General features: G+C 47.0%; 1 protein-coding gene across 1 annotated transcript in view; it reads left to right on the forward strand.

Moving 5' to 3' along the window:
* Positions 1 to 27,050, forward strand: part of AOAH (acyloxyacyl hydrolase) — a 780,853-nt gene that overhangs the window by 633,899 nt on the left and 119,904 nt on the right. Inside the window, exon 15 of the mRNA XM_085607471.1 lies at positions 25,903 to 25,977. Within this exon, the coding sequence (XP_085463597.1) occupies positions 25,903 to 25,977 (75 nt within the window). The remainder of the gene's footprint in view (positions 1 to 25,902; positions 25,978 to 27,050) is intronic.

Genomic DNA, 27,050 nt, shown 5'->3' on the forward strand with positions numbered 1-27,050 from the left:
ATTAAAGTAAACAAATTCAGATAGGGAACGTTTAAAATGAAAACAAATTAGTTTACAATAAGTTCTGTTTATGGATCATGTATGTCCAAGCCTTAGCAGAATCTCAAAAACGGGAACAAGTGGTCAGTATTTTTCTGTGGGGAAAGCGTCAGCCCGACCTACACACCAGGCATGATCTTCTAAAACAGTAGCTGCAGGGCTCAAGAAAGGTGCAAGGTTACTGTCTGCTTATTTTCTATCCTCGGCAACTGTAGAGAGAAGGTGAGGCCCGCAGAGTAGAATGTGCAGCAGGATGGAGCCCCCAAGTAGCAGCAGAAGTTGCTCTATGGCTAAACAAAACAGAGCAGCTGGAAATCCATGTCTCCCGTTGCCGTTGGAAGAGAGGACAGGGTTTATTCCCCTCGCCGTGCCCCTAATGTGCCTTCAATAGTGGGTTAAAAGAAAGCCCAACTCTCCAAAATGAGATGCGTGATTGGGTCGCCTTTGAGGCCCCTGGTCCAATCACACATCTCCAATACTAAAAAACAGGAACTGTTACGTACGACACAGAGCAAGTTAGAGGAATTCAGCAAGTGCATTTTTAACTGTGACTGGGGGGGCCAAGGGTCATCTTTGGGTGGGCCTGGTCCACCCGCTGGAACCAGGCCTGCTTGTGGTCCATGTCTTAACTTGCGAAGGAGATTTCTTCTCATCACTGCATGTGTAAACTAGAGGAGCGCAACGTTTTTATTTCTCATTCAAAGTTTTACACAGATCTCAGTTATTGGCCTCCACGAGTTTGAGAAGTTTCCTGCTTTCCCTACATTTTGCCCTGGCATACCTTTCCCCACAAACGGACAGCATTTCCTCGAGGTTGTTTGTTTGTGTTGAAAACGGATGAGCGTTTTCTTGAGAGTTAACTTTAGAGGTGCTATTTACCAGTTTGAAAATGAATTGGAGTTGGTGATCTCTTCTTTTCAAAGCAGAGTTAAAGGTGTGCTAAAGTCAGTATTTTAACATGAAACTCCACATTGGAAAAATGTCACAAAACGCAGGTACTTGCCATGCTAGAATAGTAAATGAAAAATGGCCGCCAAGCACCTCTATGCATGCACACACACTTGACAAAACTGTTCACCTATCATGATGCACTTGGATGAATGCATTCAAACTCTGCATGCAACACGACATATACCAAGCTCGAATACCCGGCATGCATGCTCATCAATGGCCATCGTGGAATGGTTTTCTTTACTAGAAAACCGATTTCATTTCAAGTGTGCTGGTCACGCATGTGCATGTGTCTTGACATATACATTTGCATGGAAATGGAAAAAAGAGTGTATTATAGTCAATAACTCGATTTTGCCGGTGCTTGTTATAAATGATATTTTATTTCGTACTTTGGTTATCAAGAATCCCAGTGACGGTAGGCATGTAAGGGGGGGTAGAGGGTGACAAAAATAAAAGTAAAAAAAGAAACAAAGAAAAAAAATCACACCTACTTCCTTGGTGCAAAGTCCTCTTCTGCGCTCTGTGGTCGTCTACAGGCAGGCAGGCTCCATGAAACTGCGATTACCAATCCTGGAGCTGTTCTCATGCTGCATGAAAGCAGCGCCAAGATTGGAGGGAGCGGCCTCTCTCGCCGCTCCCGAGGGAACCGGTGTCTCTAACCCAGCTGTCTAAGACAGCTGGGTTAGAGAGGTTTAAACTGCGCATGTCTGGCTGGACGTCGTAAGACTGCCGGCCAAAAAGAAATGCGCACTGTACACTTAAAGTGCCCTGCCTATCACTGCTTTCTGCTGCTGCCTGATTGGCAGCTGCAGAAAGATCTGCCCCCCGTCCTGGCGCTTGGGATGGTGTTTTGAAAAATAAAATAGTAATAAATAAACTTTATTACCATTTTATTTTTCGATCTCTGGGGACATATTTTAGTGGGGTAACACTCCTCTGCCCTAACAGAGGAGCCGCCCCTGAAGAATCCTATGCCACCACCTTTTGCAATTTGGTCCTCCCCTTCCCCGCACCTGAAGGAAATGTGACATATGGGGGGGGCGTGATGTAGGTCCCCACAAAGTCACACATTATAGCACATCTGTTCTGGGTGAGGGCAGCACATTTTGCGGAAGCGTGTGTGGAGGAGGTGACGCAATTCTGCACTATGTCACTGCTGGCAGTCCACCTCTGTATGCATAGTTCTATTGCTATATATCAGTAAAGAATCAGTAAAGATGGAGCAGGGTAGTTAGGTATTGTTCATTAAGCAAAGCAGATTAAAAAGCGCCGTCACTGATGCGTATTTAAAAGTAATTTAATTACATGATCTGTCAACATGTGAAAAAGGCAGTTTATCATCATGAATGCTTCAATTATGATTAACTCAGAGATAATGAAAGCAGCTCCGCACTCATTCCAGGATTTCATGAAAGGTATGATTAACAACTGGAATGAAGTTTTTAGATGTGTGGGTGTCTGATTAAAGTGATATTGCTAAGAGGAGGAAGTATGGGGCACCTGGGGGTGGGGATTCAGGTATCCTGCGGCCACAGTAAACCTAATCTGTCGCCAAAAGCACACTAAATTGTACATTTAGCTCATCATAAGTCCCGTCTGGTCCGAGTAGGTATTGGTGCACCCACTAAATCCTGATACCACTAGATGCAGAACTTACCAGTTGTAGTATTACTACACCCTAGTGCCTACAGTTTTGTTCTCACGTTAAATCAATGACATGATTCAAGGAAGGGCTGGGATCCTTGAATAACAGGTCTTAACTGGGTATTCGGGGTTCCCTTTGGAATTCTGATTGAGGCATATCCTGTACTAGACATATGAAAATAGCCCCATCTATGGAGGCAGAATTCAGACTAGAACACATCAAGCCATCATATTCATTTCTCGTAGATTGAAATCATCCGTCTAAAGGTATTACTGATACGAAACCGTCACATTATTTGTGGCACAGAATTTACCAATATAAATATTCTAATTTTTATCATCAAAAACATTTCAGATGTCATCTGTGATGCCATGAATAGTAAATCGGGGTATGTGTAGCTATCTCAGCAGACAAATAAGGGGGAATATTATCAAGCACAGCGTTAAAATTATCGCCGCTTTAGCGGCAGAAAACTGCCGCTAAAGCGACGATAATGGGCTTGATAATATGCCGCAGAGAATTCCAATAGAAGCCCATGTTGACACCAGAACATGGGCTTCTATGGGAATTCTCGAGGGCATATTATCAAGCCCATTATCGCCGCTTTAGCGGCAGTTTTCTGCCGCTAAAGCGGCGATAATTTTAACGCCGTTTCTTGAAAATATGCCCCTTAGTGCCTTTTGGGGACTTTAGTGCAACCTTAATGTAACTTCCGCTGACGCTTTGTTAAGGAATTTCAAATTTCTCGGAAGGTTTATTTATTTATTTAGTTATTTATTTGTTTATATAGTGCCTCAATCGACCCCCGAAGGGGTATCTCTGCGCTTCGGACGGGCAACATGAGTGTAGTGCTACTACGGCAGTTTCAATGACGGAAAAGAGTGGTCTTGAGCAACATCCTAAATTGTAGGTGGTCAGGGCATTGTCTCAAGAGCAGGGGGAGCTCGTTCCAGCAGCGGGGGCCTAGGTGGGAAAAGGCCTTTCCCCCTAATCTTGCCTTCCTGACTCGAGGAACCTCAAGAAGATGTTTGGAGCCTGAGCGGAGAGACCTGGAAGGTATGTAGGGTGTAAATTTCTCCGAGAGATAGTTGGGACCAAGATTGAAAAGCGCCTTGTCAGTGTAGCATGGTCCCTCAGCTAAACAGCAAATACATTAATGTCTGTTATATCTTTGTCGCTCTTTTATTTGCCTGTTTCTCGGGCCTTACGTGGTTTTCTTTGTGCATTTTCTTCCTGCTTCTTGTGCATTCCTTTTTCTCTGAGCCGTGTTGCCCATGGGTCTGTCTGTCTCTGTGAGGGATTTTGGACTGTTGTCAGCAGGAAGTCAGGAGAATAGGGTTGGAGAATCGGCTGGCCACTCTTTCCTCATCAATGGTTCTTTAATGAATTTAACTTCAAATAGGCTTTCAGTTGCAGCTTATTTTGGTCACATTACGCTAACAAACTGAGGCATTTACTGCAGTAGGGAATGCTTGTACGCCGCACTATCCCTGCAGCCTTTGCGAGTCAGTCCCCTTTCTGGTGAGTGGGCATTTCCAAGCAAATGTTAACATTGCCTTGATGAGAGTGTGACATCAGGGTTGGATTGGGATTAAAAAGCGGACCGGGTACGATAGAAAAAAGTGGCCCACATTTGCATATTGCCTTTCCGCAAAACACTGCTTCGGTGAAATTTTATTTAAAAAAAAAGGGGGGGGGGGGCGGTGTTAAAAAATGCACAAACTAGTTTACACTGGTGAAACACACCTGAAAACAAGTGAGGTCACTTTTGCTCAGGCCCCCTGCCCCCGTTCAATATGCATATATTATTGGGCCAGCCCAGCGAGAGAAAGGGAGTGACACCTCTGCCCGTTGATAAAAGGGAGGTAATGGGTCCATCTACTTCCAGAATGGTCACTCAGGCACCCACTGGGCCGCTGGCGGCTTCGAACAACGCAGAAATCGCCCAAATGGCCCCCCAAGGCTGCTCAAAAAAGAAGCCCACAGCTGGAATTCGGATACCCGCACCTCGGGCATAGCCCAAGTGCCCGCGTTACAAATCCGACGCTGTGTGACATTTTCAGTGCATCTTGTGCGCCGTTCTGTTACACATGGATTTGAGGGCAGGAATGCGGACAACTGGTGCCATGATTATAGAAAGTGTATCTGATAATATGCCAACAGCACGCTGAATCTGATAACGTCCACTTGAGTTCACAATTTAGCGTTGTCCAACAATTTACCCTGTTGTGCTATTCTGAGTGCAGTGGTTGTCCGTAGTCAGCACACTGATCTTTCGTAACTTATAAGTATGATACCAAAATATTGTTGCCTAAATGTCATTTGGCAAAAATATTTTATTTGAAATATTGTTTACTAAAACGTTGCCCTATTAGGGTTAATAAAAGGAAAGCTGCACACATTGGAATATTATTTTTGTAAACAATATTAGTCCATAGGTGTTTTTTTGGCAGACAACATTTAGGCAACGGTATTCTGGCATATGACTTGCAAGTGTGATATACCCCAATCAGGGAATTTTTGGGGGGTAAAAAGAGAAACCATACAAGAAAAGAGCACTTTTCAGGAAAAAAGGATCCATAGTCGATGCAAGAAGTCTCCATAAAGAAATCTCCCCATTTCTTGGAATACAGAAAAGATTTTGCAGCCTTCCTGAAACAAGATTCAGATTTAAGTGAGTTTTAGAGCGCATAGCCGCCTGAAGGCTTCCCTGCGCTAAAAGTCCAATGCTGAAAAAAAGATAGAGGTAGATTAATAATACTGATGAAACAACCAGGTTTTAATCGACTTCCGGAAGGCTGCTTCTTTTTCCAGGAGTCTAGAGTCACGTGGCAGTGAATTTCACAGCTTGGGTGCCAGATGAGTGAATGATCTACCTCCCCATCTGGCTTTCCTGATTCTGGTAGTGTTTATCAGCCCTTCGGAGCCGGATCAGAGGCTCCTGTTTGGGACATAGGGGATAAACGGGTTTCTGACTTTACTTGGGCCCTTGTTGTGTAGAACTCTGTGTGTCATGCAGAGTGCCTTGAACTTAATTCTGGCCTCCATCGGGAGCCAGTGAAGTGCTTTAAGATGCTTCCTGGCTGATTTTTGGATTGAGACCTTACACAGCAGTCTTGCTGCTGCGTTCTGGACCACTTGAAGACTGTTGGTAACGTATTTTGGTGCCCCTAGGAAGAGTGAATTTCCATAGTCCAAACGTGAAGTGACCAAGGAATGAACTACTGTCTTTCAGAGCTGTATGGGGATATGCTCCAGGACTTTGCGGCGCATTCTGAGTAGTCCAAAACATGTGCTTACTAGTTTCTTGGCTTGGATCACCATTGTTAGATACTTGTCAAGCCAGAAACTAAGATATTTGATAGACGCCTTCGGAGTAGGTGGGCTACCTAGGCAATTGGGCCAGCTGATCAGAGGCCTGGGGACTGCCTTGTTCCTGAGAACCATCAGCTCAGTTTTATCTCTGTTCAGCTTTAGATAGCTGTTTGTCGTCCAGTCCACAAGCCTTTCCATGCAGGGTGCTAAACTATCGGAGTCCCCGTTGGATCTGGGATCTATGAAAATCAATTTGTTTGGGGTCACAAAAATCCAGTGTCAAACACTTTGTGTGAGTGTTCAGGCAGAGACTTTGTAATGTGCAAGTGTGGTAGGTGCCAGCGCCCCTCATTAACTCAGAGTGGCCCATCCTGCCAACACCTATCTTCCTTTGTCTCACTGTCTGGGAGCAACACACAAATACCAACTGCTAGCTAGATGTAGTCTGTGATCCAGGAAGAGACCGCAGGCACCAAATAGCTATAACAAAAAAATGACAACTTTCTAAAAGGACATCAGGTAATATCCTGCCCTGGTCCTCAAGATACAGGAGTGGTGGGGAAATGGCAGCACCGAACCTCCGGAGCATGATTGTCTGCACCATCTTTTTCTTAATTCAGGCCGGAAAAAGGCACTCACGGTGCTTTATAGGGCTCTGTTGGAGGGGGCACAGCTGCCGCTTGCGTCCCTACAGGTCTACTGGAGGCAGACTACAGGACACCTCTCCCTGATTCCTCTTGGAGGCGAATACTGAAAGCTAGTTTGTGAGTGTCTTGAATCTCTCGCTTCAAACTTAGCCAATTCTTTAATCTCCATTGAGCTTACTTGACCCTCTGTCACATTCATGCTGTGTTCCCGATGGAGACCCCGGCATGCCCCTGTTGCTCGGTTGAAGATGCAGATTTTACCATATGGTTTGGTCATGCCCGCTTTTAATTCTTTATTGGGCGACAATTCTATAATTAGTGCGGGGCCATGGACAGAGACTTCCCTGTTAGTCCTGCACTGTGGTTGTCGGGCCTTCATGAATGTTCGGCGGTCAGGAAGGTTTTGGATATGTTTCTGCATCTGGCCCTAATTCTCGCCTACCGGCAATTGACCATGAGCTGAAAGTCTCCTTGGGGTAATGGTGTTTACCGTTGGGGGCTGGAACTGATAAGGTAGGCAGACTGCTAAAGGAAGGCAATCCGTTGAGAGGAAGCTGCGGGGGGGTAGAAGGATGCAGATACTGCCAGTTTGGGATGCCATTTTGTTATCCTGTCCGCGTGTGGAATGAGAGGGCCAGGTAACTCTGACAGAGATCACTTCTGGAGACTCCATGTAGGGCTCAGGTGATGGTGCGTCAGCCCCAACGCAAGCTGGCTCCAGGTTGTGGTACTTTCTTTCCCTGATTCCCCTGCTCTGCCTCCCTACCCTGGTTGTGAGCGGGGATCACTAAGGTGTGTGACTGGTAAGCATGCAAGGGGGTTGGCTTGACCATATTGCGATTGATGTCTGTATGCCCCCCTCTTCTGGGATCCGCCACCTCTCTACTTGAGGGGGGGTGTCTCCCTACTGCTGAAAATGAAATTATTATTATTATTATTGCCCACTGTGCCTTTTATATAATGTGTCATGCACTCTGCTTACAACTGACTTGCCCTTGCGCTCAGTCTGCCTGAGATAATGTATTTTTGTGTATTTATTGTGACCTGTTGCAAAATTTAATAAAAATATTTACCAGGAAAAAAGCGTTCTAAAAGGGAATTTTCTGAATTGTTACTAAAAATCTATCTGACTTTACCATTAAAGAGGGCTTTTAATTACAATTCTTTAGACACCAAACAGGACCTGTCTACCAGCTTCCAATTGGAAGTTAGCACATATTAAATATAATAAGGTAAACCAATGTTATCCCATTGAGAGGTAAGCGTCAAAGTAGTAAAAAATGAATTTAAGAGTTTTCTAACACCAAGACATGTAAAACTTAAAATTACATGTTCATCTTTTTAAATACACTGCACCCTGCCCCCCTGGGCTGTGTAGGGCCTACACTAGGGGTGACTTATATGGCAAAATGGTTACGTGCCCGCTAATAGAATTTAACATATGGGTGCTAGGTACATAATGAACCAATTTACTTGGGACTTACAAGTAAATTAAATGTGCCAATTGGGTGTAAGCCAATTTCACTATGTTTTACGGAGAAAACATAAACACTTTAGCACTGGTTAGCAGTGGTAATGTGCGCAGAGTCCTAAAGCCAGCAAAAACAAGTCAGTAAAACAGGAGGGTTGAAGGCAAAAAGTTAGGAGAGAACAACAGCAAGGATGCCAGGTGTCCCCTAGCAGAAACTTTGGAGAACTACCCAACCTCCTGGGAGTTCTCTTCACTAAGCCGGAAAAACCTAGCGAGACAATCAGCATTGGATTGGTCTGTTACAGGGCAGTGTTCCACTGTAAAGTCCATTCCCTGTATGGAGATGGACACCTCAAGGTGCTACCCGTCATCTGCATTAGTCACTGTGGTCCGTCCATCAATTGTGTATCTTTTGCTAAATCTAGAAGTGAGTTCCAAAGAACCATTGTCTCAACTTCTTAAGTAGCTAGACCACTGCGAAGCATTTCCTTTCTATTTCACTCCACCTCTGTTCCCTGTGAAGTAACCTCCTACTGATGAAAGGCTACACGTTGATCTAGGCCCTCTTTATTGAGCTGTGAGAGCATGGCCTCTATGCCATGCTCTGAGGCATCTGTGCACATGGCCTGCTTCAGGGAGTCAAAAGCGTTCTGGCATACCTCCGTCCAAATCAGCTGTCTGGGCTCTTCATTGGAGGTCAGTTCTGTCAATGGGAAACAATGGTTCCATACCCCTTGACAAACCTCCTGTAGTGCCGGATGAGGCCAGGGAAGGCTCTCACCTCTGTCTGGGGCTTGGGAGGTTCCCAAGTCAGAATGGTTTGGATTTTGACCTGTAGGGGCTGAACCTTGCCTCCTTCAGCTTGGTGTTCCAAGTAGACCACTGAACCCTGCCCTATCTGACACTAACTGGCCTTGATAGTCAGGCCCACTCTCTACAGAGCCTGAAGCACTTCCCTGGGATGGCACAAGTGGTCCTCCCAACTAGAATGGAAGATGCAATGTTGACTAGGTAGACAGCACTTACATTCTCTAATCTAGCCAGGACCTGGTTGGCCAACCTCTGGAAGGTGGCAGGGGCGTTCTGCAACCCGAAGGGCATCATGCAGAACTGAAAATGGCCTTCTGGGGTACAGAACGCAGACCTCTCTTTGGCCACCTCAGGTAGGGCAATCTGCCAGTACCCTGGCATGAAGTCAGCCCTTAACCGATCGTTGAGCTCATCAGCTCGGGGGATGAGGTGTGTGTCAGTTTTAGTGACCTCATTGAGCCCCCGATAATTGAGCCCCTGATAATCCACACAGAACCTAAATTCAGGGGTGGTACCTGGAGAGAAAGCCTTGGGGACCAACACCACTGGGCTGGACCAAGGACTGTTTGAAGGCTTAATGACCCCTAGCTCCAGCATTTTGGAGACTTTGTCCTTTATGCTGGCTCTCCCCTTAGCTGATAGGCTGCAGATCTTACTCTTCATAGGCATACTGTCCCCAGTATCAATATCATGTGTATACTATGCAGTCTGTCCTGGGGTAAGGGAGGTAAGAGGGAAACTGCCCCAACTATTGGCAACAGTCACTCTGATGCTCTAAGGTCAAGGTAGGGGAGAGGCTGACACCCTCCACTGACCCATCCTGCTCCTTGGAAGAAAGGAGTTCAGTGAGAGGTTCACGTTCCTCCTCCACTCCATCATCCATGACCAGGAGCATGGTTACCTAGGACCTCCCAAATTGGGGTTTGAGGCACTTGATATGCAAAACCCTTAAAGGGTTTCTGGGGGTCTTGAGGTCCACCAGGTAGGAAACCTCACTCTTTCGTTCTTTCACCTCTTAGGAACCAGGCCAGTGGTCTTGTAGGGTCCGGGGCACTACAAGCTCCATCACTAACACTTTTTGGCCAGGCTGAAACTCAACCAGAGTGACCTTCTGGTCATACCACTGTTTCATTACCTCCTGGCTGGCTTCTAGATTCTCCTTGGTCTTTGAACCCATCCCCCTTCTACGGTACCTCCCTGTATGCAAACAACAGCATGGCAAAAGGACGTCCCACTTCCTCCTCAAGAGCTCCAATAGGCCCAGGATCATGCTTTTTAGGGTCTTGTTGAACCTCTCAACAAACCTGTTAGTTTGGGTATGGTAGGGTGTGGAACACTTATAGGTTAACCCACACACAGTCCACATGGATCTTCATGTATGCAGACATGATATTGGTACTCCCGTCAAATACCACCACATCAGTGCCCTGGCCACTGCGAGCTCAGTCACTCAGAGGAATAGCCTCTGTCTATGGAGGCATGTTCCACCATGACCAGGATGAATCTGTTGCCTAGGGCTGGCTTGGGGTCCAGAGGCCCCATCAATGTCCACCCTTTCAAAGGGAGAGGAAGGGCCGCTGCTGGGGAACCTTGCTCTTCTCTTCTGACTTATCACAGGCCTGACAGGTATGGCATGACCTGCAGACTGCATCTCTGGCTATCCTCATCTGGGCCTACAGAAGTGGGTGACAAGCCTTTAAAATGTCCTGTTCTGCCCCAAATGACCTGCCAGGAGAACATCATGAGCCATTTCCTGTAGGAAGGCCCAGTAGCACTGGGGACCACCAACACATGGGTTGCACCAGGCTCAGAAACCTTAGGCTCGTTATACAGGACACTACTCTCCCAATAGATCAGGTGATCACTAGAAGTATCACCAGCTACCAGGGCCTTGGTCTGCTGCAAAATAGGGCACTTCTTCTGTGCTCTTCAGAAATCCTCCCTAATACGATCCCCTTTCTTCTACCAATTGGTCAGTTCAGATAGGTTTTCCAGGGCAGCAATGCGCTTTGCCATTGTCCTGAGGCTCAGCCTGCTCCAAGACTGTGGGAATTTCAGGAGTGGGTTTCCTCCGCCCCTGCCCTTTCTCTTTTCAGCAGACATCTGGGCCATTCTTCCAGGCTCCAGATTCTCTTAATTAGCCTATCTGGCGGCCATGGACCATCTGGTCAGGCACACCCACTCAGGCAACCGTAACATCTGATCTCCACCTCTTTCCTGATGGTGTGCTCTAGGTCATTGCCCAGCAGACAATCCTCAGGAATGGATAGACTCACAGCTACCGATAATGAACCTGAGACTGCCACACTCAAAGGGAAACAGAGTCACTGGATAGTAAAGTTGTCAGCTACAATAACCTCCTGTTTTGCTGACTTTGTTTTTTCTGGCTTTAGGACTCTGCACACTTTACCACTGCTAACCAGCATTAAGGAATGGGTGCTTCATCCTTAAAACATGGTAGAATTAGCTTTACCCCCATTGGCATATTTAATTTGCTTGTAAGTCCATAGTAAATAGGCACTACCTATGTCCAGGGCCTGTAAATGAAATTCTATTAGTGGGCTTGCAGCACTGATTTTGCCCCCAGGTAAGTAGCCCTTTAAATATGTTTCAGGTCTGACAATGCAACCCTTGTGTCCAGTTTTAAACTGCCATTTTGACATGGCAAAATAAATCTTTTGCAGGATCCAAACTTTCCTTTTTAATACATAGAAGGCACCCTCTGGTAGGCCCTAGACAGCCCAGAGGACAGGATGCAGTGTATTTAAAAAAAAATGACATGTACTTTCAAGTTATTTATGTACTGGTAGCAAACAACTTGGATATGGTTTTCACTACTGCATGGCCTGACTCCCCCATAGGATAAGGTTGGAGTTACCCTGTTACATTTAATAAGCGATCATTTCCAAATGGAAGCAGGTAATCAGTTCATATTTGGTGTCTTTGGAATTGTAATGAAAAATCTTCCCTCATGGTGAAGTCTGATTTTAAATTATAAAATGCCACTTTTAGAAAGTTGATGTTTTCCCGCCTTAGCCATTTAGTGCCTGCAGCTTGTCTCTGAGTCACATGACTGGGTGTAGCTGATAGTTGATAGCTGAGATTTGTGTATTCCTCCTAGACAGCCACAAACAATAAAGAGCTTAGGTGTTTCTGGATGGACCGTCACTGGCAGGATGGGAGGGTGGAGAGAGGCACAGTCCTACTTACACTTGAATAAAATGAGTCCTGTCTCCACAGAAAGGGCTACATTCCTCCCGTAGTTAGTCTGGAGCCAGGACAGGGAAGGCAGGATGCTTGTGGGCTTCAAAGGTTAACCTCTAGAAGCTTCTGCCACTCCAAAGGAAGGCCCAGGTACAAATATTGGTTCTCATACACAAACTCTTCAGAACACTTCTGGACCTGTGGACACTCTACCAGGAAAAAGGACTGTTGTGCTGCCAAAGGGCTGCTACTACTCTGCTGGACTGCTGCTCTGCAGGACTGCTGCCCTGCTGTGATGACCTGCTGCCCTCTTGCCTGGGTCAGAAGGACTGGACCTGCTGCGGTTGAGCCCAGGACCACAGAGTGACTCCAAGGACCAGTTAGCTGGCCTCTTGGCCTCAGGGACAGAAGGCTCCCTGAACACAGTACCTGGACTCTGTCATCTGTGAGCCCTACCCTGCCAAGTGCTGCCACCCCAGTCCTGGACCCTTGGAAGTGGCCCTGAAGGTGCTCTGCCAGCCCATCTGTGGATCCAACAGAACCAATGTATCTTCTCTGCTGCATAGCTCAGCCCGAGCAGCCTCTGCTGCGAGGTTTCTCCCAGCACAAGGACTCCACATCGACCTCGCAGCCCGCATCAGAATCTAGGCTGTGCGAAGCTTCACTGATTCAGGCCCTCACATCGCAAATCTCTCATCAACAGCAGCCTTGATGATGGCGCATGTTCTCGCATTGCAGCCACGCAGCTCTTCAAGACCGATGCATGGCCCTAACTGCACAACAAATCCTCCACACCAAACTTCTCATCACAAGCCCTCATCAATTGGATCCTCAGCGATGATGCAGGACCTCACATCGCAGTTCTGCAGCGCCTCAGAATGCCTTGGCTGTGCGACGCATCCTCAAGGTGGAACCTTGTAATGCTCTGCAACTAGGACTTAAGGTAATCTTGTTCATTGGGCCTAACTGCGTCCCTGTAGCCGGCTTTCACTCTCTCATGGTCAGCCTGAACTTGTAGCTTTGTCCCGGTCCAGTGGGACCAGATATCCGCAGTTCACGTTTTGTGCTTTTTAACATGATTTTCTCAGAAATCATTAGAATTGCATATCTTTGACATATCTTTGCTACTCCTATTTGAATTTTTGTCATTTTAGTCTTGTTTTTTTTTTATTAGAATGTGCTCTATTTTTCAATCTATTACTGTTTGAAGTGTTGCATACATTTTTTTAAACATCGCCTCTAAGTTAAGCCTGACTGCTCTGTGCCAAGCTACCGGAGGGTTGAGTTTGATTTGGGGTTTTGATAGTACCTCAGCATGACAAGGATTGTACTTGCTGCTTGAGTAGAGTACCCCCTCAACCGGGTATGGGGTCAAGTCCCTAGGTACATGTGGCACCACTTTCCTAGAGACTTACAGGAAATTAAAATGTGCCAAAAGGGTGTAAGACAATTTCACTATGTTTTATGGAGAGAGAACAAACACTTAACCACTGATTAGCAGTGGTAAAGTGTGCAGAGTCCAAAAGCCTGCAAAAAACAAGTTGGCAAAACAGAAGGCTTGAAGGAAAAAAGTTATGGGAGAACAATGCCAAGGATGCAAGGTCTCACACTCATCCATTGTCGGAGGTCCAGAAGCATTCAAAGGTTCAACACTGAAATTGGGGCCTGATAATCCAACCAATTGCAAGCTGAGTTTCGTCCATATATGAAAGAGCATGGAAAGCATAAGATCTGATATGGGTGGCAAGAGGGCACATGCTAATAATGATATATAGATAGTATGGAAGACAGGGAAGAACCATCTGGGACCAAACACAGAACTAGACGGCTTGAGGATCGAAATGGAGGGAGCGAGCTGGTTTAGAAGAGGCTCTCTAAAAATGAAGAAAACCAACATAAAGCTGTTCTAGAAATGTGTGCATCAACTCAGGATCTTCTAGTCAATGATGTTGAAACAATCCCTTGTTTACCAAAGAAAAACATGGAAATCAAGAGAGTCTAGACTGGAGAGGAAAAACAGGCACATGATGTTGATCTGTGTTAGCTGAACAGGTTTTACTATTTGTTTTAAGACTATTTTCTTTATGTCATCAAAGATTGTAAAAATGGTAGGGGCATATCATCAAGACAATTATCGCCGCTTTAGCGGCCATTTTCGGCCGGAAAGCGGCGATAATTGTAACGCGGTATCAACAAGGACACACTAACAGGCTTTAGCGTGTGTTTCCTTGTATTATTAACCATTTCACTAACGCCTTGCATCTCATCGCTAATGAGATGCAAGATAGGCGTTCCCCACTGAAATTCAGCGAAAATAGTTGCTAACACAGCTCCTCACTATCAACAAAGATGTCGCTAACCCGCCTAGCGACATGAAAAGTTACGCTAACCGCGTATATCGCCGGTTTCTAACACCTACTAATTTTCTGACTTACCTATATGTACCAGGGGGAGGTGGATTGTGAAGCTAAGTCCACTTCTCCCTATCAACAATGTTTTCCCTATTGCTGTTTTTTATTGCTGGAAATCCAACGATATTGCCGCTTTTCGCCACTATTGCCTGGATTTCTATCGCCTCGGCGATGCGCATTGTTAATAGTGCGCTAACCGGGCGATAGAATCCGGCGATAGACGGCGATAGAAATGTTTATGCTACACGCAGCCAGCGATAATTATCGCTGTCGCTTGATGATATGCCCCGTAGTTAGCTTCTAGCACATGTCAGAGACAAAAACAGCATTAGCTATGCAAGACAATTAGAATGGTAACTGTACAATGAGTAAGAAAAGAAAGTCCGATGATGTTATAGAAAATGGGGCTTTATGTAACATTTCGTCAGTGATAGTCCTCAGAGACTTCGCCTTGATACGATCATAATGGCAGGGAAGCAGTTTTTCATTTTTTACAAGATTATAAAAAAAATAAAGTAGTGTGTTTCGAGATGCTGACTTAGTAGGGCCCCAACATTTATACATCGCAATACATTGAATTAAAAATGTCCAAAGTAAGATAGGGCTGCCCAATAATACCCTAGGAACCTGCTGTTTTAATACAGCAAGAACCAAACAAGGAGCTCCCGAAGGAGTAACTTGCATGTAATTTTAATTCAATCAAGGTGGCTGGTGTAAACTAATTCCAACCACTAGCAACAATGAAAGAACCATAGCAAAATAAATATGTGTAGTGAGGCGTACTCGGAGTAGGTTATGCAAAATACATTTATGTAATATAGAAAATCACAGAATATGAAACACCATTCATTACATGGTGATTAGTGATTATTATTTAGAAAGTTAGGAAGTCAGAATCATTTAGAGAAAAAGACAATGTGAATACTTTAACCTAGAACTTATTAAAAAATGGATTGATGTGAGCAAATGCAGATGATGTGGCATAACGGCTAGAGTGGCTTTGAAGCTGGGGAACCAGTCGAGTCTGGTGAGAGGCTGAAGCACCCTGTGATTCTGGGCAAATCACTTTCACCCTTATGCATCAAGCCAAAATCCAGTCGGTAAAATACCGATTCGGTAATAGCTCCCGGTATTGTGTTAAAAATACCCAATCCCAATGCATCAACCCAAAACCCGAGCAAATAACGAATCGCTAAAAAATAACCTCGAACATACCGAATCGCTAATACCCAAAATGCTAATTTACCGAATCGCTAAATACCGAATTCGCAATTACCGAAATCACTATTAGCTCCCGGAAATTGCCAATAGCAAATAACGAATCGCACCCCAATGCAACAAAACTCGCTAATACCGAAAATCCCAAAAATCGCTATTTTGCCAGAGCTAAATAAGGGGAATCAAAACCTGGAGGTAAAGTCACAAAAAAAAAAAAAAAAAAAATCCTACATGTGCAAATGATTGAGGCAATCACTAAACCCTTAAATTTGGCCCAGGAGACCCTGTTGGCTCCCACAAAATGGCTGCCCTCTACGTGCTTGCAAGGAGGATGCGGATGAATGCAGCAGGACAGCGCAGGAGAAGGGTCCAGGAGCGAGTGTTCAGACTGCGCATAACCCTGCTCGGCCAGAATGAGGACGAGGTGTACCAGAAATATCGCCTCAATCGCGCTATGATCATGCGCCTGATTGCAGACCTGGAACCATTACTGCAGCACCAGACCCACCGGACAAATGCAATCCCTGCGCACGTTCAGGTACTATGCAGCCTGCACCTACTGGCCTCAGGGAGTTTCCAGGGGGTAATTGCGGTTGCCGGAGGTGTTTCGCAAAGCGCACTGTCACGCTTCTTCCAAAAATTCCTAGATGCCATGCTGACAATGCTCCACAGACACATCAGCTTCCCCACAACCCCACAGCAGTTGGACCGCACCAAACAGGCATTCTACCAGGTGGCACAATTTCCACATGTGATTGGATGCATCGACTGCACGCATATCCCCATATGCCCTCCGTCAGCAAATGAGTACCTTTTCAGGAACCGCAAGTCATACCACTCGATCAACGTGCAGGTTGTGTGCGATGCCAACAACATCATAACGGACCTAGTGGCACAATTCCCAGGGAGCACACACGACTCATACATCTTCCGCAACAGTGGAATGCACAGGCGACTACTCAATGGCGAATTTGGAGAGGGACTCCTGTTAGGTAAGTAGAACTACGCTTCCCCACACCAACACCACACATGTATGTACATCACCAATGCTAAGTCTATGCTTCTATCTTCTAGGGGACAGTGCTTACGCCCTGCGGGAATACATACTAACCCCATACCTAAATCCAGCAACCCCGCAGGAACATCGCTACAACGCTGCACACATCAGCACAAGGAATGTGATAGAGCGGACTTTTGGGATTCTCAAGAGCCGCTTCCGTATCCTCCACAAGACTGGCAGCGCAATGCTATACCAACCAGACACATGCTGTCGAATAATTGCTGTATGTGCAATGCTGCACAACATTGCCACCAGAAGGGGGATACCCATGGAGGTGGACAGGGATGACGACCCCCAGGCTGACCAACCACCCACCCAACGACGACCGGCACACATCCCAAACACAGCAGAGGGCCATAGGAGGCGGACAGACATAACGCAAAGGGCCTCATGTAGGTAAATAAATGTTACCGGTTCTTAAATACCGAGCCGTACCGAATCGGTAAATTAGAATCGGTAAGTTATATGTAGGTAAAAATTCGGTAACAGTTACCGATTCGGTAACATTCGGTAAATACGAATCGGAATTCACCGAATCGGTAAATACCGAGGTGATAATTACCGATTCGGAAAATACCGAGGTGGTATCTACCGAATCGGAAAATACCGAGGTGGTATCTACCGAATCGGAAAATACCGAATCGGTACGTACAGATTCGGTAAATAACATCACATGACTTGACGAAACAGCTAATCCTGTGCAACGACAGCCCACCCAACCAAGAACTGCCCACACCCAGGCAGGTGTACACAATTAGCCGAAGTGGCCACACCCAGGCAGGTGTACATAATTAGCCGACCCTGGAGAGGCTCGGAGTGCAGAGGAGAGGCAGGGAGCAGTTGCATGTGCGAGCGGGAAACGAACAGCATGTCCAGCCAGAGCACACAGAAAGACGGAGGGGAAAGGAGGAGGAAGCTCAAATTCAGCCCCAAGGAACTCCAGGTGCTGGTGGAGGAGGTGGTGAAGCAGCACCAGAAGCTGTTTGGGAGGCAATCCCTGCAAGTGCCTGAGGCCGAAAAGCGCAACATATGGCTGGCCATCCAGGCGCAGGTCAATGCTGTGGGAGTGACCCACAGGGAAATTGGATCCTCAAAAAGCGCTGGTATGACCTGAGGATTGTGACCAAGAGGAAGATGGGCGACATCCAGAAGGAGGCCAGCCAGACCGGAGGTGGAACCAACAGGGCACCTGCCCTCACCGAACTGGAGGAGCTGGTGGCGGCCACACTCGAGCAAGAGAGCGTCGTGGGTCTTGGGGACGCCGACAGCTCTGCCAGAGCCGCAACACACCAAGGTAAGACGAAAGCACAGCAATGTAGCCGCCCCTACCCCTATCCCACATCCCCCATTGTGAAACGAGAATCACACTGCAGTCCACACGTGTCAGTGCAGACAGGCAATGCATTCCGGGAGATGTAGTCAGGGCAACACTAACCATGACGTAAATGTCACAGGGCAACAAGGCATGTCACGCACTCAAGGCACAAGGAGACAGAGGACAGATTGGAATGTGAAATGATTTATTGTGACGCTTGCAATGCAGCCCTTCGGGGACACTGAGCCAATGTTGTTTTTCTGTCCACAGATGTGACATCATGCAGTACAGGGCATGCTGCAGGGGAGACGGCACACCGGCCACAAAAATCACCTCTAGCCACCACGAGTTCAGACCAGGGAGCAGGCCCACTTTCAGCCGCACCACCTACGCAGCCAGCCGCGCCGCACACAGAGCCACCATCACCTCACCGAGAGCCAGCATCACCACCACCAGAGCCAGCATCGCCACTCATGTTCGATTCACCGGCCACATCTCCGCTTGCAGGTGTGAGAATGAGGAGGCGTCCAGCAGCCAGGCTACGAGCCTTCGACACCTCGTCAGACGACAGCATGGGCCCAGAAGACCGCACCGGGCCCCAGGAAGGGAGCCATCCCACTGTGCCCCACACCTCACAGGCAGCACAGACGGGAGCAAGAGGGCGCCGCAGGTCGCGTGTCCAGAGTCCACCAGCACCCACTGACGGCCATGGTGTCTTCTTGGGGCTCGAGGGCCAAATGTTGAAGCAACAGCGCCTGCAATCAAAGGCAGTAATGTCAGTCCAGAGGCACATGCGGGTGATGAGGACAAGCTTAGTCAACATGGACACAAACATTGGCGGCATGGCTGCGGGCATTCGGGACATGTCCCAGTCAATCCAGCAGTTGTGCAGCAAATTAGATGCTGACATCGAAGCACGGCGCCGGGAACGCCAGAGAAGGGACACTACCAGCAGGGCACTCAACCGTCTGGCAACTGCGACTTCCCTACTTTGCCGGCACTCTGTGACGATGCAGGAGGGCCTAACACAGTGCTGCAGCGACCTGTCACGGGGGATGGTGCAGGTGACAAGTGCACTAGGGGTGCTATTGACAAGTCAGGCGTCGACAACTGCTGCAGGGGATGCTGCGGAGAGCATCGACACCAGCAGCAGCATCACACCCCCCGTCCCAGAAGCACGCAGGAGCAGCAGGCGGCTTGGGGTTGGCTCTAGTGAGGATGCACAGGCCGTGCAATCCACCACTGCAGCGCGTATGCGCAAACATTGATGTGGCCCTGCTTATCCACTTGCCATTGGGTGACGTAACCCTGGACATACTCATTGTATAGATGGCATATTGCCAGATTGGCCTGTTCATGTGTTCATGGCGTGGTGCCACATTAAACTACGTCATGACTTCTCACGACTCGCTGTGTCCCCTCACTCACTCAGAAATAGTTGCATGTGATCTCTGCCCGTCTCTCTCTCCCATCGATTGCAGTTGGCACTCTAGCTGCGCTGCCCTCTGGCTGGCCTGACTCATCCTCGTTGTCCTCAAAATATGTTAGTTCCACATCTGTACCTTTTTTCGTGGCAAGGTTGTGCAGCATTGCACAAGTGGCAATGATCTTGCAGCAGGTGATGGGTTTGTACTGGCGTGCGCCTCCGCTCTTGTGGAGGCAGCGGAACCTGCTCTTCAGCAGTCCAAACGTGCGCTCCACCACATTGCGTGTAGATTTGTGGGCCACGTTGTATCGTCTCTCACTCTGGGTTGCTGGGTGTAGGTAGGGAGTGAGGATGAATGAACGGCATGCATATGCACTGTCGCCTGGATGAGTAAAAGGGAACCATCAGTTACATGCCTCTATACACTCTGATTTGCAGGTTTCAAGGGGCGTCACTGTTACTTACCCAGCAGGTATCCCTCTCCGAATTCTCCGGCTCTCAGTCGTGTGTAGATCCCACTATTCTGGAAGATGTAAGAGTCGTGGGTGCTCCCAGGAAACTTTGCAACAATATCTGTGATGATGTTCCCTGCATCACAGATGACCTGCACATTGATGGAGTGGGTGGACTTCCTGTTCCTGTAGATGTGCTCTGTGTCAGCTGGAGGACAGATTGGGATGTGTGTACCATCAATACAGCCGATGACATGGGGGAACTGTGCCATGTGATAAAAGTCTGTTTTTGTTTTCTGCAGTGCAGCCTGTGTGTTTGGGAAGCTTATGTAGTGGTGCATTCTCTGCATCATGGCATCGAGGAACTTCCTGAAGAAACGTGACAGGCAACTCTGGGATACCCCACCCACCGCAGCTATCACCACCTGATAACTGCCGGATGCCAACAGATGTAGGCTGCAGAGCACCTGCACATGTGGGGGTATGGCGTGCGCCCTTCTTATTGGCTGGTCCAGGAGTGGGTGAAGGTCCCTGATTAAGTCCATGATGGTTTCGGGGTGTAGCCTGTACCTCTCATGTATCTCTGCATCAGTCAGCTGGAATAGTGTGATGCGCTGTCTGTAGATTTGTTCCTCCCGTCGCCACACCCTCAGTCCTGCTGCCTGTAGACGTAGGCGCCTTGCAATGACGTACATGGCGGCCATGTTGTCCACGCAGTTGCATTTTGGGATTGCTTATGTGCATTGTTGATGGTTACCACCTGCTTTCCATCCGTGTTAATTACCGACTCTTATTTACCGATTTTCCTGGATTTCTTAATTACCGACTGCTCCTACATGTCATTTTAAATTTTTACCACTTCATATTTACCACTTCATATTTACCGATTCGTTAATAATGTATTCGGTAAATATGAATCGGTATTTTAGAATTCGGTAACTATGAATCGGTATTTACCGCCTCATATTTACCGAAAAGTGGTTTTTGGACTCCTACATCTCACTTGTCTGAATACCGGTCGGTAACGGGATATTTACCGAATTTCGGCCGTTACCGACCGGTATTTGGCTACCTACATGAGGCCCTAAATCATTTTTGACCCTGGGTAAAATGAGACATTACAAGTTGGTGTTGGGTGCAACTGTTTAATGCACAGTAGCACTGAGGATTGTGCAACAGAACTAGCATTGTGAATCATGCTCCGATTGCATAAATGTAAATAAAAGGTTCCTTAAAGTCAGGCCTGTGCAAACAGAATAATTGGATGGCCATGGTTGCTCCACCATGGACCTGCAGCATGTCCAAATTTCTAGTGCCGCTTGCCACGTACACCAAGCCTCCGCTCAGGTGCATCCAAACCCTCACCACGGCCTGTCCCCGTGGAGGCACGCGAACTTCGGCGCCTGGTGCTGGCCTCTGCCAGTGACACGCTGCTGACACTGGAGGCAGCCTCACTGGTGTCATCCCCTCCCAATGCTGCAGCACTGCATGTGCTGCTCTGAAGTTGTTCCACAGCAGTGGTGATGTGTCCCAGTGACTTGGCAACATCACCGCAGAAGTGCCCAAGGTCCACCTGCAGGGAGACTGTGCGGCGTGCCAACACAGCGGTGCAGTTGCTGTGCCGTTGTATGGCCTTGGTAGCGGCGGCAGAACGCAACATTAGCTGCCGGTTACTCCTCCTCTGGGACTCATGGCCCTCCCTGATGGCACGGGTGAGCTCACGTACCTCCTCCCTGAGCTGAGCATTGCCATCAGCAACAGCAGTGGTCTGGTCCCTGACCGCCGTGCCCATGTCCCTGACCGCGGAGCCCATGTCGGTGACTGCTGCAGTCATGGCGCGCATCTCCCTCGCTAGGCGCACGATGTTGCAGCTGATGCTAGCCACATGTCTTCCCTGCAGGTTCTGTGTGCGCAGCATCCTCTCCTCAATTGCAGAGGTTGTTGGGACATCCTGGTCAGCTGAGGAGACGGAACTGCGACGGGCCCTGTGACGCCGTGCGTGTCTTGAGCCTCCATGTGGTGCAGCAGGTGGTGTGGATGTGCGCTGCGTGGGTGCCAATTGCGGGGGGGGGGTTGCCATCTCCTGCAAGGGCGCAACTTGGTGCCTGTGCCTCTGCGGTATTTTGGCTGCACTGGCTGCAGGCTGGCTTGCTGGTGCCGTTGCTTGTGGCGCAGGTGGTGGTGCCTTGGCTTGTGGCGCAGGTGCCTTGGCTTGTGGCACTGGTGCTGGTGCCGATGATTGTGGCGCTGGTGGAGGTGGTGCTGGTGGGGTGGCAGGTGTTGGCGGTGCGTGCGCATCCTGCACAGTCTCCTGGTCTGACTCCACGGGTGTCTCAGATATGATCAGCTGGTCGCTGTCGTCAGAGTCCCCAGGTGATGCATCTGTGTGTGAAACAGTGCATGATTAGTGGGATGATTACACCTATAGTGTTGTACCCATCAATGTCCCTCTGTGGTCCAACAAATGAACAGTCTACAGCCATGTACAAAATATGTGTTGTGTGAGGATTTACGCCTGTGCCTGCACTCTGGGCTGACTAGACTACAACTCCCAAGATGCAGTAGTGTCATGTGTGGAACTGTCTGTGCCAGAGCTGCAGACACAGTGAGATTGGGCTGGGGGCATGGGTATGGATTTACGCTATGCTGGGTGTGGCACAGGCATGCATCTTACCTTGGGCACTTGTGGCTGCGCCGGACGTGTCCATCTGGATCACCCCCACGACGGCTTCCCGCTCTATCGTCCCTTCCACAAGGTCGTCCAGGGCTGTGTTGGATGGTGCAGTGCTTGTTCCGCCTCCAGTCCTTCTTGCCTCCCGGAGCCTCTCAGCAATCCTCTCTTTTGCGCGCTTCCGGAGGTCATACCACCGTTTTTTGAGATCGTCGATGCTGCGGCTAGTGACGCCAACCGCATTGATCCTCTCACGGATGCGCTGCCAGATGCGCCGCTTCTCTGTCTCAGGCACCTTGAGGGACAGCTTGCCAAAGAGGCGGTCGTGTTTGCTGGACACTCCCTCGATGAGGTACTCCAGCTCCCTGTCTGAAAACTTCTTCTTGCGCTTGCGTGCAGATTCAGCGCTGGATGGCACTTCCTGCGACATGATGGATGTGTGCTGTGACTGGCAGAATCTGTGTGGCCTCACTCTGCACAGCCTGTCCTTCTTTCCAGCTCCTGTCTGCTCCTCTGTCGAGGCTATGTGGGTGGGGCAGCAGTATTTCCTGGTTGGTGATGTCATCAGCCTGTTCCCGGTGCGAAGCGGCAATTTGCGATTTCGCTATTACCGATTCGGTAATTGCTAATTCGGTATTACCGAACTCGCTATTAGCCAAATCGGTATTACCGAACTCGCTATTTGCTAGTGGGGCCGTTTGCGTGCCCCGCTATTAAGGAATCTGTAAATTTAGCGATTTTTAAGGAATCGCTAAATTTTACCGAATCTGTTGATGCATGCCAATTACCGATTCCTTAATGGCGATTCCTTATTTTTCGCTATTAAGGAATCGGTATTAGTTTGGTTGATGCATATGCCCCTTAATCTCCCCGTGCCTAAAAAAATGAATGTGTCTGCCTGTAATGCAACTGGTGCTCATGTATAGCACTCTGATACCTAACTGCACACAAAGGGGCCCCTTCACAGAACTAATCTGAGATAAAATTCTAAACTTACTACTTTTGGTATTCACAGAAGGCATTTAGTAGTAGTAAAGTTAGGACTCCTAACTTTACTACTACTAAACTGGACAAAATCTTAACTTTAGGACTTTCGGTATTCACAAAAGGCATTTAGTAGTAGTAAAGCTAGGAGTCCTAACTTAAATGCCTTCTGTGCATACCAAAAGTAGTAAGTTTAGGATTTTATCTCAGATTAGATCTGTAAATTGGCCCCAAAATGTTTTAAAATGTGTCTGGCTTAACTTGTTGAAGACTGACACGGGTCTTGGTGACACATTCACACGCCAGTTGGATTGACCTCCTCACCTGGGCCTGCAAACTGGGACATCCTAAAATGATCTTGATGCCAATTTGTCAATGATTCCACTGGTGAGCGGCATTACTAAAATGTGTTTTACCATAAGCATGCTCTTAGAGAAATCCTGCCCTCAATACCTCTGCCCTAAAGTTTGCTCTTCTGCTCCTGTAATGATCTACAAACTTGATTACTGCCAGGCAATATATGGTGATCTTTAAGTGCAAATTTAGGCCATAATCCAAAGACGGAAAAATATGCGTGGCACGACAAATCGTAACTCCCTCACAATGATGTTTGTCACTGTCTTTGACCAAGCAAACTGTTGAACTCAAGAGTTTATATATTGTGTGCAGGGCATTTCAAGAGTAAGCAACCCCCAGCTTACAAACTTATTGGTACCACACTGGATAGGCAGACACCTAAGGTGGGCCATTTAAATCAGACGTTCTGTTCACCTGATGTGATCTATATGTGTGTGTGCGTTTTGCATCTTTATAGTTCTAACCTAGCCGAAAGGCAAAGGAGTTCCGCCCACCACAGGGGAACTCTCTTTCGTTACCTCTACTCGTTGAAGAAAGATGCGTCTGTTCAGAGAGTCAACTGGACTGCTGCCCTGCAGCCCTGGCCTCTTACTGTCACTATTGTCATCCTCCTGTGAGCTGTAAGCCTACTACTTGATCCCCCTTCCCTTGAAAAGAGCTGTGTAGTTACCTATAGTGGCTGTAGTGATATTAAAACATGGGTTATCATATCACTCTGTAGCTAAACTGGACACTTTTTGGAAGATCTGGAGGCACAGCAAGGAGTCATAGCCCTCTATATTGGGCTATTCCTTGTTCTTCATTCCAACCGGGGAAGTAACTCTAATTCAGACAGTGAAGAAGCTACGGGCCAAGTAAACCGGTAAAAAAGCATTCTCAGTGTTGCCTTTGACCGCTTGCACTGCAAAATGTGTGGGTGGGAAAGGGGCGAATATGGGGAATTACTGAAGGAATCGGGTGTGGAAACACTGATTTCCACAGCAGTTTCCCAATTTCCAATTTTCTTCTCAGGGTACAACTCAGAATGTTGAGGTAATTCTGCACCTGGGGGTTTCCTGATCCAGTGGCATTTGTCGCTTTGTGTGCAGAAATACTGCATTGGAATTTCTGAGAGCCCTATTTTCAAAGGTAAAGCTAGAACAAAAATCTAACTTAAACCAAAAGTCTAGCTGTACTACCTTTCAGTATTTACAAATGTAAGTTACTAGTAGTAACTTTACTACTAGTAATTTTACTACTAGTAACTTTTCTAGTAGTACGTTTACTAACAGTAAAGTTACTAGTATTAACTTACCTTTGTGAATAGTGAAAAGAAGTAAAGTTAGCCTTTTGGCCTTAGTTAGACTTATACCTCTACCACCATTATTTTTCTCACTAAAACTCGAGCAACACAAACACAATAAATAAATACATTAACTTCACAAGAGACACAGAGGCGTGGGGGGCTGCATAGCTAATTCTGTGATTATGATATATCACAATAAATAAATACATGAGGAAATATAATGGTTTCTATTTTTTTTTTTAAAGGTATTACTTTGCAATTCCATCCACCGCAGTCCTTCTAAGCATCTCTAGTGATCCCAGACTTCAGTGCCAGATGGGAAACTCTGAATGTGTTACCTTGCCTTAGGTGATAATTGCATTACCACCATAGAGAACATGCAGCACATTAGTCTCTTTGTGTAAGTTTCAGCCAGTAATAACCTCCACCACCTGACTTAATGACATCCATAATAGCTCATTACATTTGCAATTAGTCGTTTAATAACCGCGTGCTCTATTGTACATAAACAGCAGCTTGCAGTCCTGAACAGGACTATTTATCAGGCCTCGTGTAGGCTTAATTAATAACAGATGAAGTAATATAGAAAAACACGCGATAACAACATGTTAATTAATGTATGCGCTTCTGTTTTGTAGCATGGCGAGGAAGCAGTCGTTTGACAAGCCAGCTGTAGTTGTCTATGAACTGATTGGAAATGACGTCTGCAACTGGTAAGCTGACACAAAAATAAATTCCCACATCACAATTGTCCTATTTTCTCATAAACACCACTGGAAACAGCGTGATATCTTTATATATATAATCTTTCGTCCTCCGTAGCCGTAGGAACACGCAGATCATTAAAATAAACATTGTGTATAAATATTTCCATTCATAATGTAGGCAGTGTAAGAAAATAAATATAGTTTGACTGAGCATGACTCTTTAATACATTCTACAAAAGTATGTTTTGTCTTCCTTTTATCATGTCAGTACCTCCCTGCACCCCTCCTCATGTCCCAATGACACCATCTCCCTCTGCCCTGTCTCTGTGTATTTCCCCCACTGTGCTGTCAGGGCTCACTGAAGCACAGGCCCTAAACAGGAAAATGTATATTAAAATAAATAAAATCCGTGGGTGGAGGAGAGCTTTCAAAGGACTCCCCAAATAACTTCAAATACACTACAGTATCCAGCATGTGAACTGCATCTCTACCTGTTGCTGACTCCAGTTCACCATTTTTCTATGGTGCATGCAGAATACAGGCTTCAGTGAATGGAAATCTATGAATAATGTTCCTAGAGTAGACAATACTTTGAAGTCATCAACACGAACACAAATCACACATTAGATGAAGTTTGTAAACACAGCTGCAGAATATTCTAATTGTGTTCCATCGGGTATGATTGAACGCAAATTAGTTTAAAAAAATAATATATTGAGTTGCAAAATAAGGCAAGTATTACAGATTCATAGATAGACTCAATCGAATTGATTGATTGACTCAATCGAATTGATTGATTGAATCCATCACATATGGTTGGTCATTTACAATCCCCTGCATTGCTACTGATCTGGACCTCAAGCCACTGTTTTTCAGGGAAATGGTAATAGTAGATATCCTAATAGAACAGGTGCGTGTCCAGTGCTTTCCCCTAGGTGATTAACATGGGCCACTGTATGATGTTGCACCTATTGTTGGGAAGAGAGGCCTTGTGTTTCCTGCTCCACTCATCATCGAGAGACCCTTTGGCAAGTTTCCAGACATTCAGATGTGGTGGAAGTGGAGGCAAGGAGAGTGGC

This window comes from Triturus cristatus, chromosome 5_2, assembly GCF_964204655.1.
Source record: "Triturus cristatus chromosome 5_2, aTriCri1.1, whole genome shotgun sequence".
Taxonomy (NCBI): domain Eukaryota; kingdom Metazoa; phylum Chordata; class Amphibia; order Caudata; family Salamandridae; genus Triturus; species Triturus cristatus.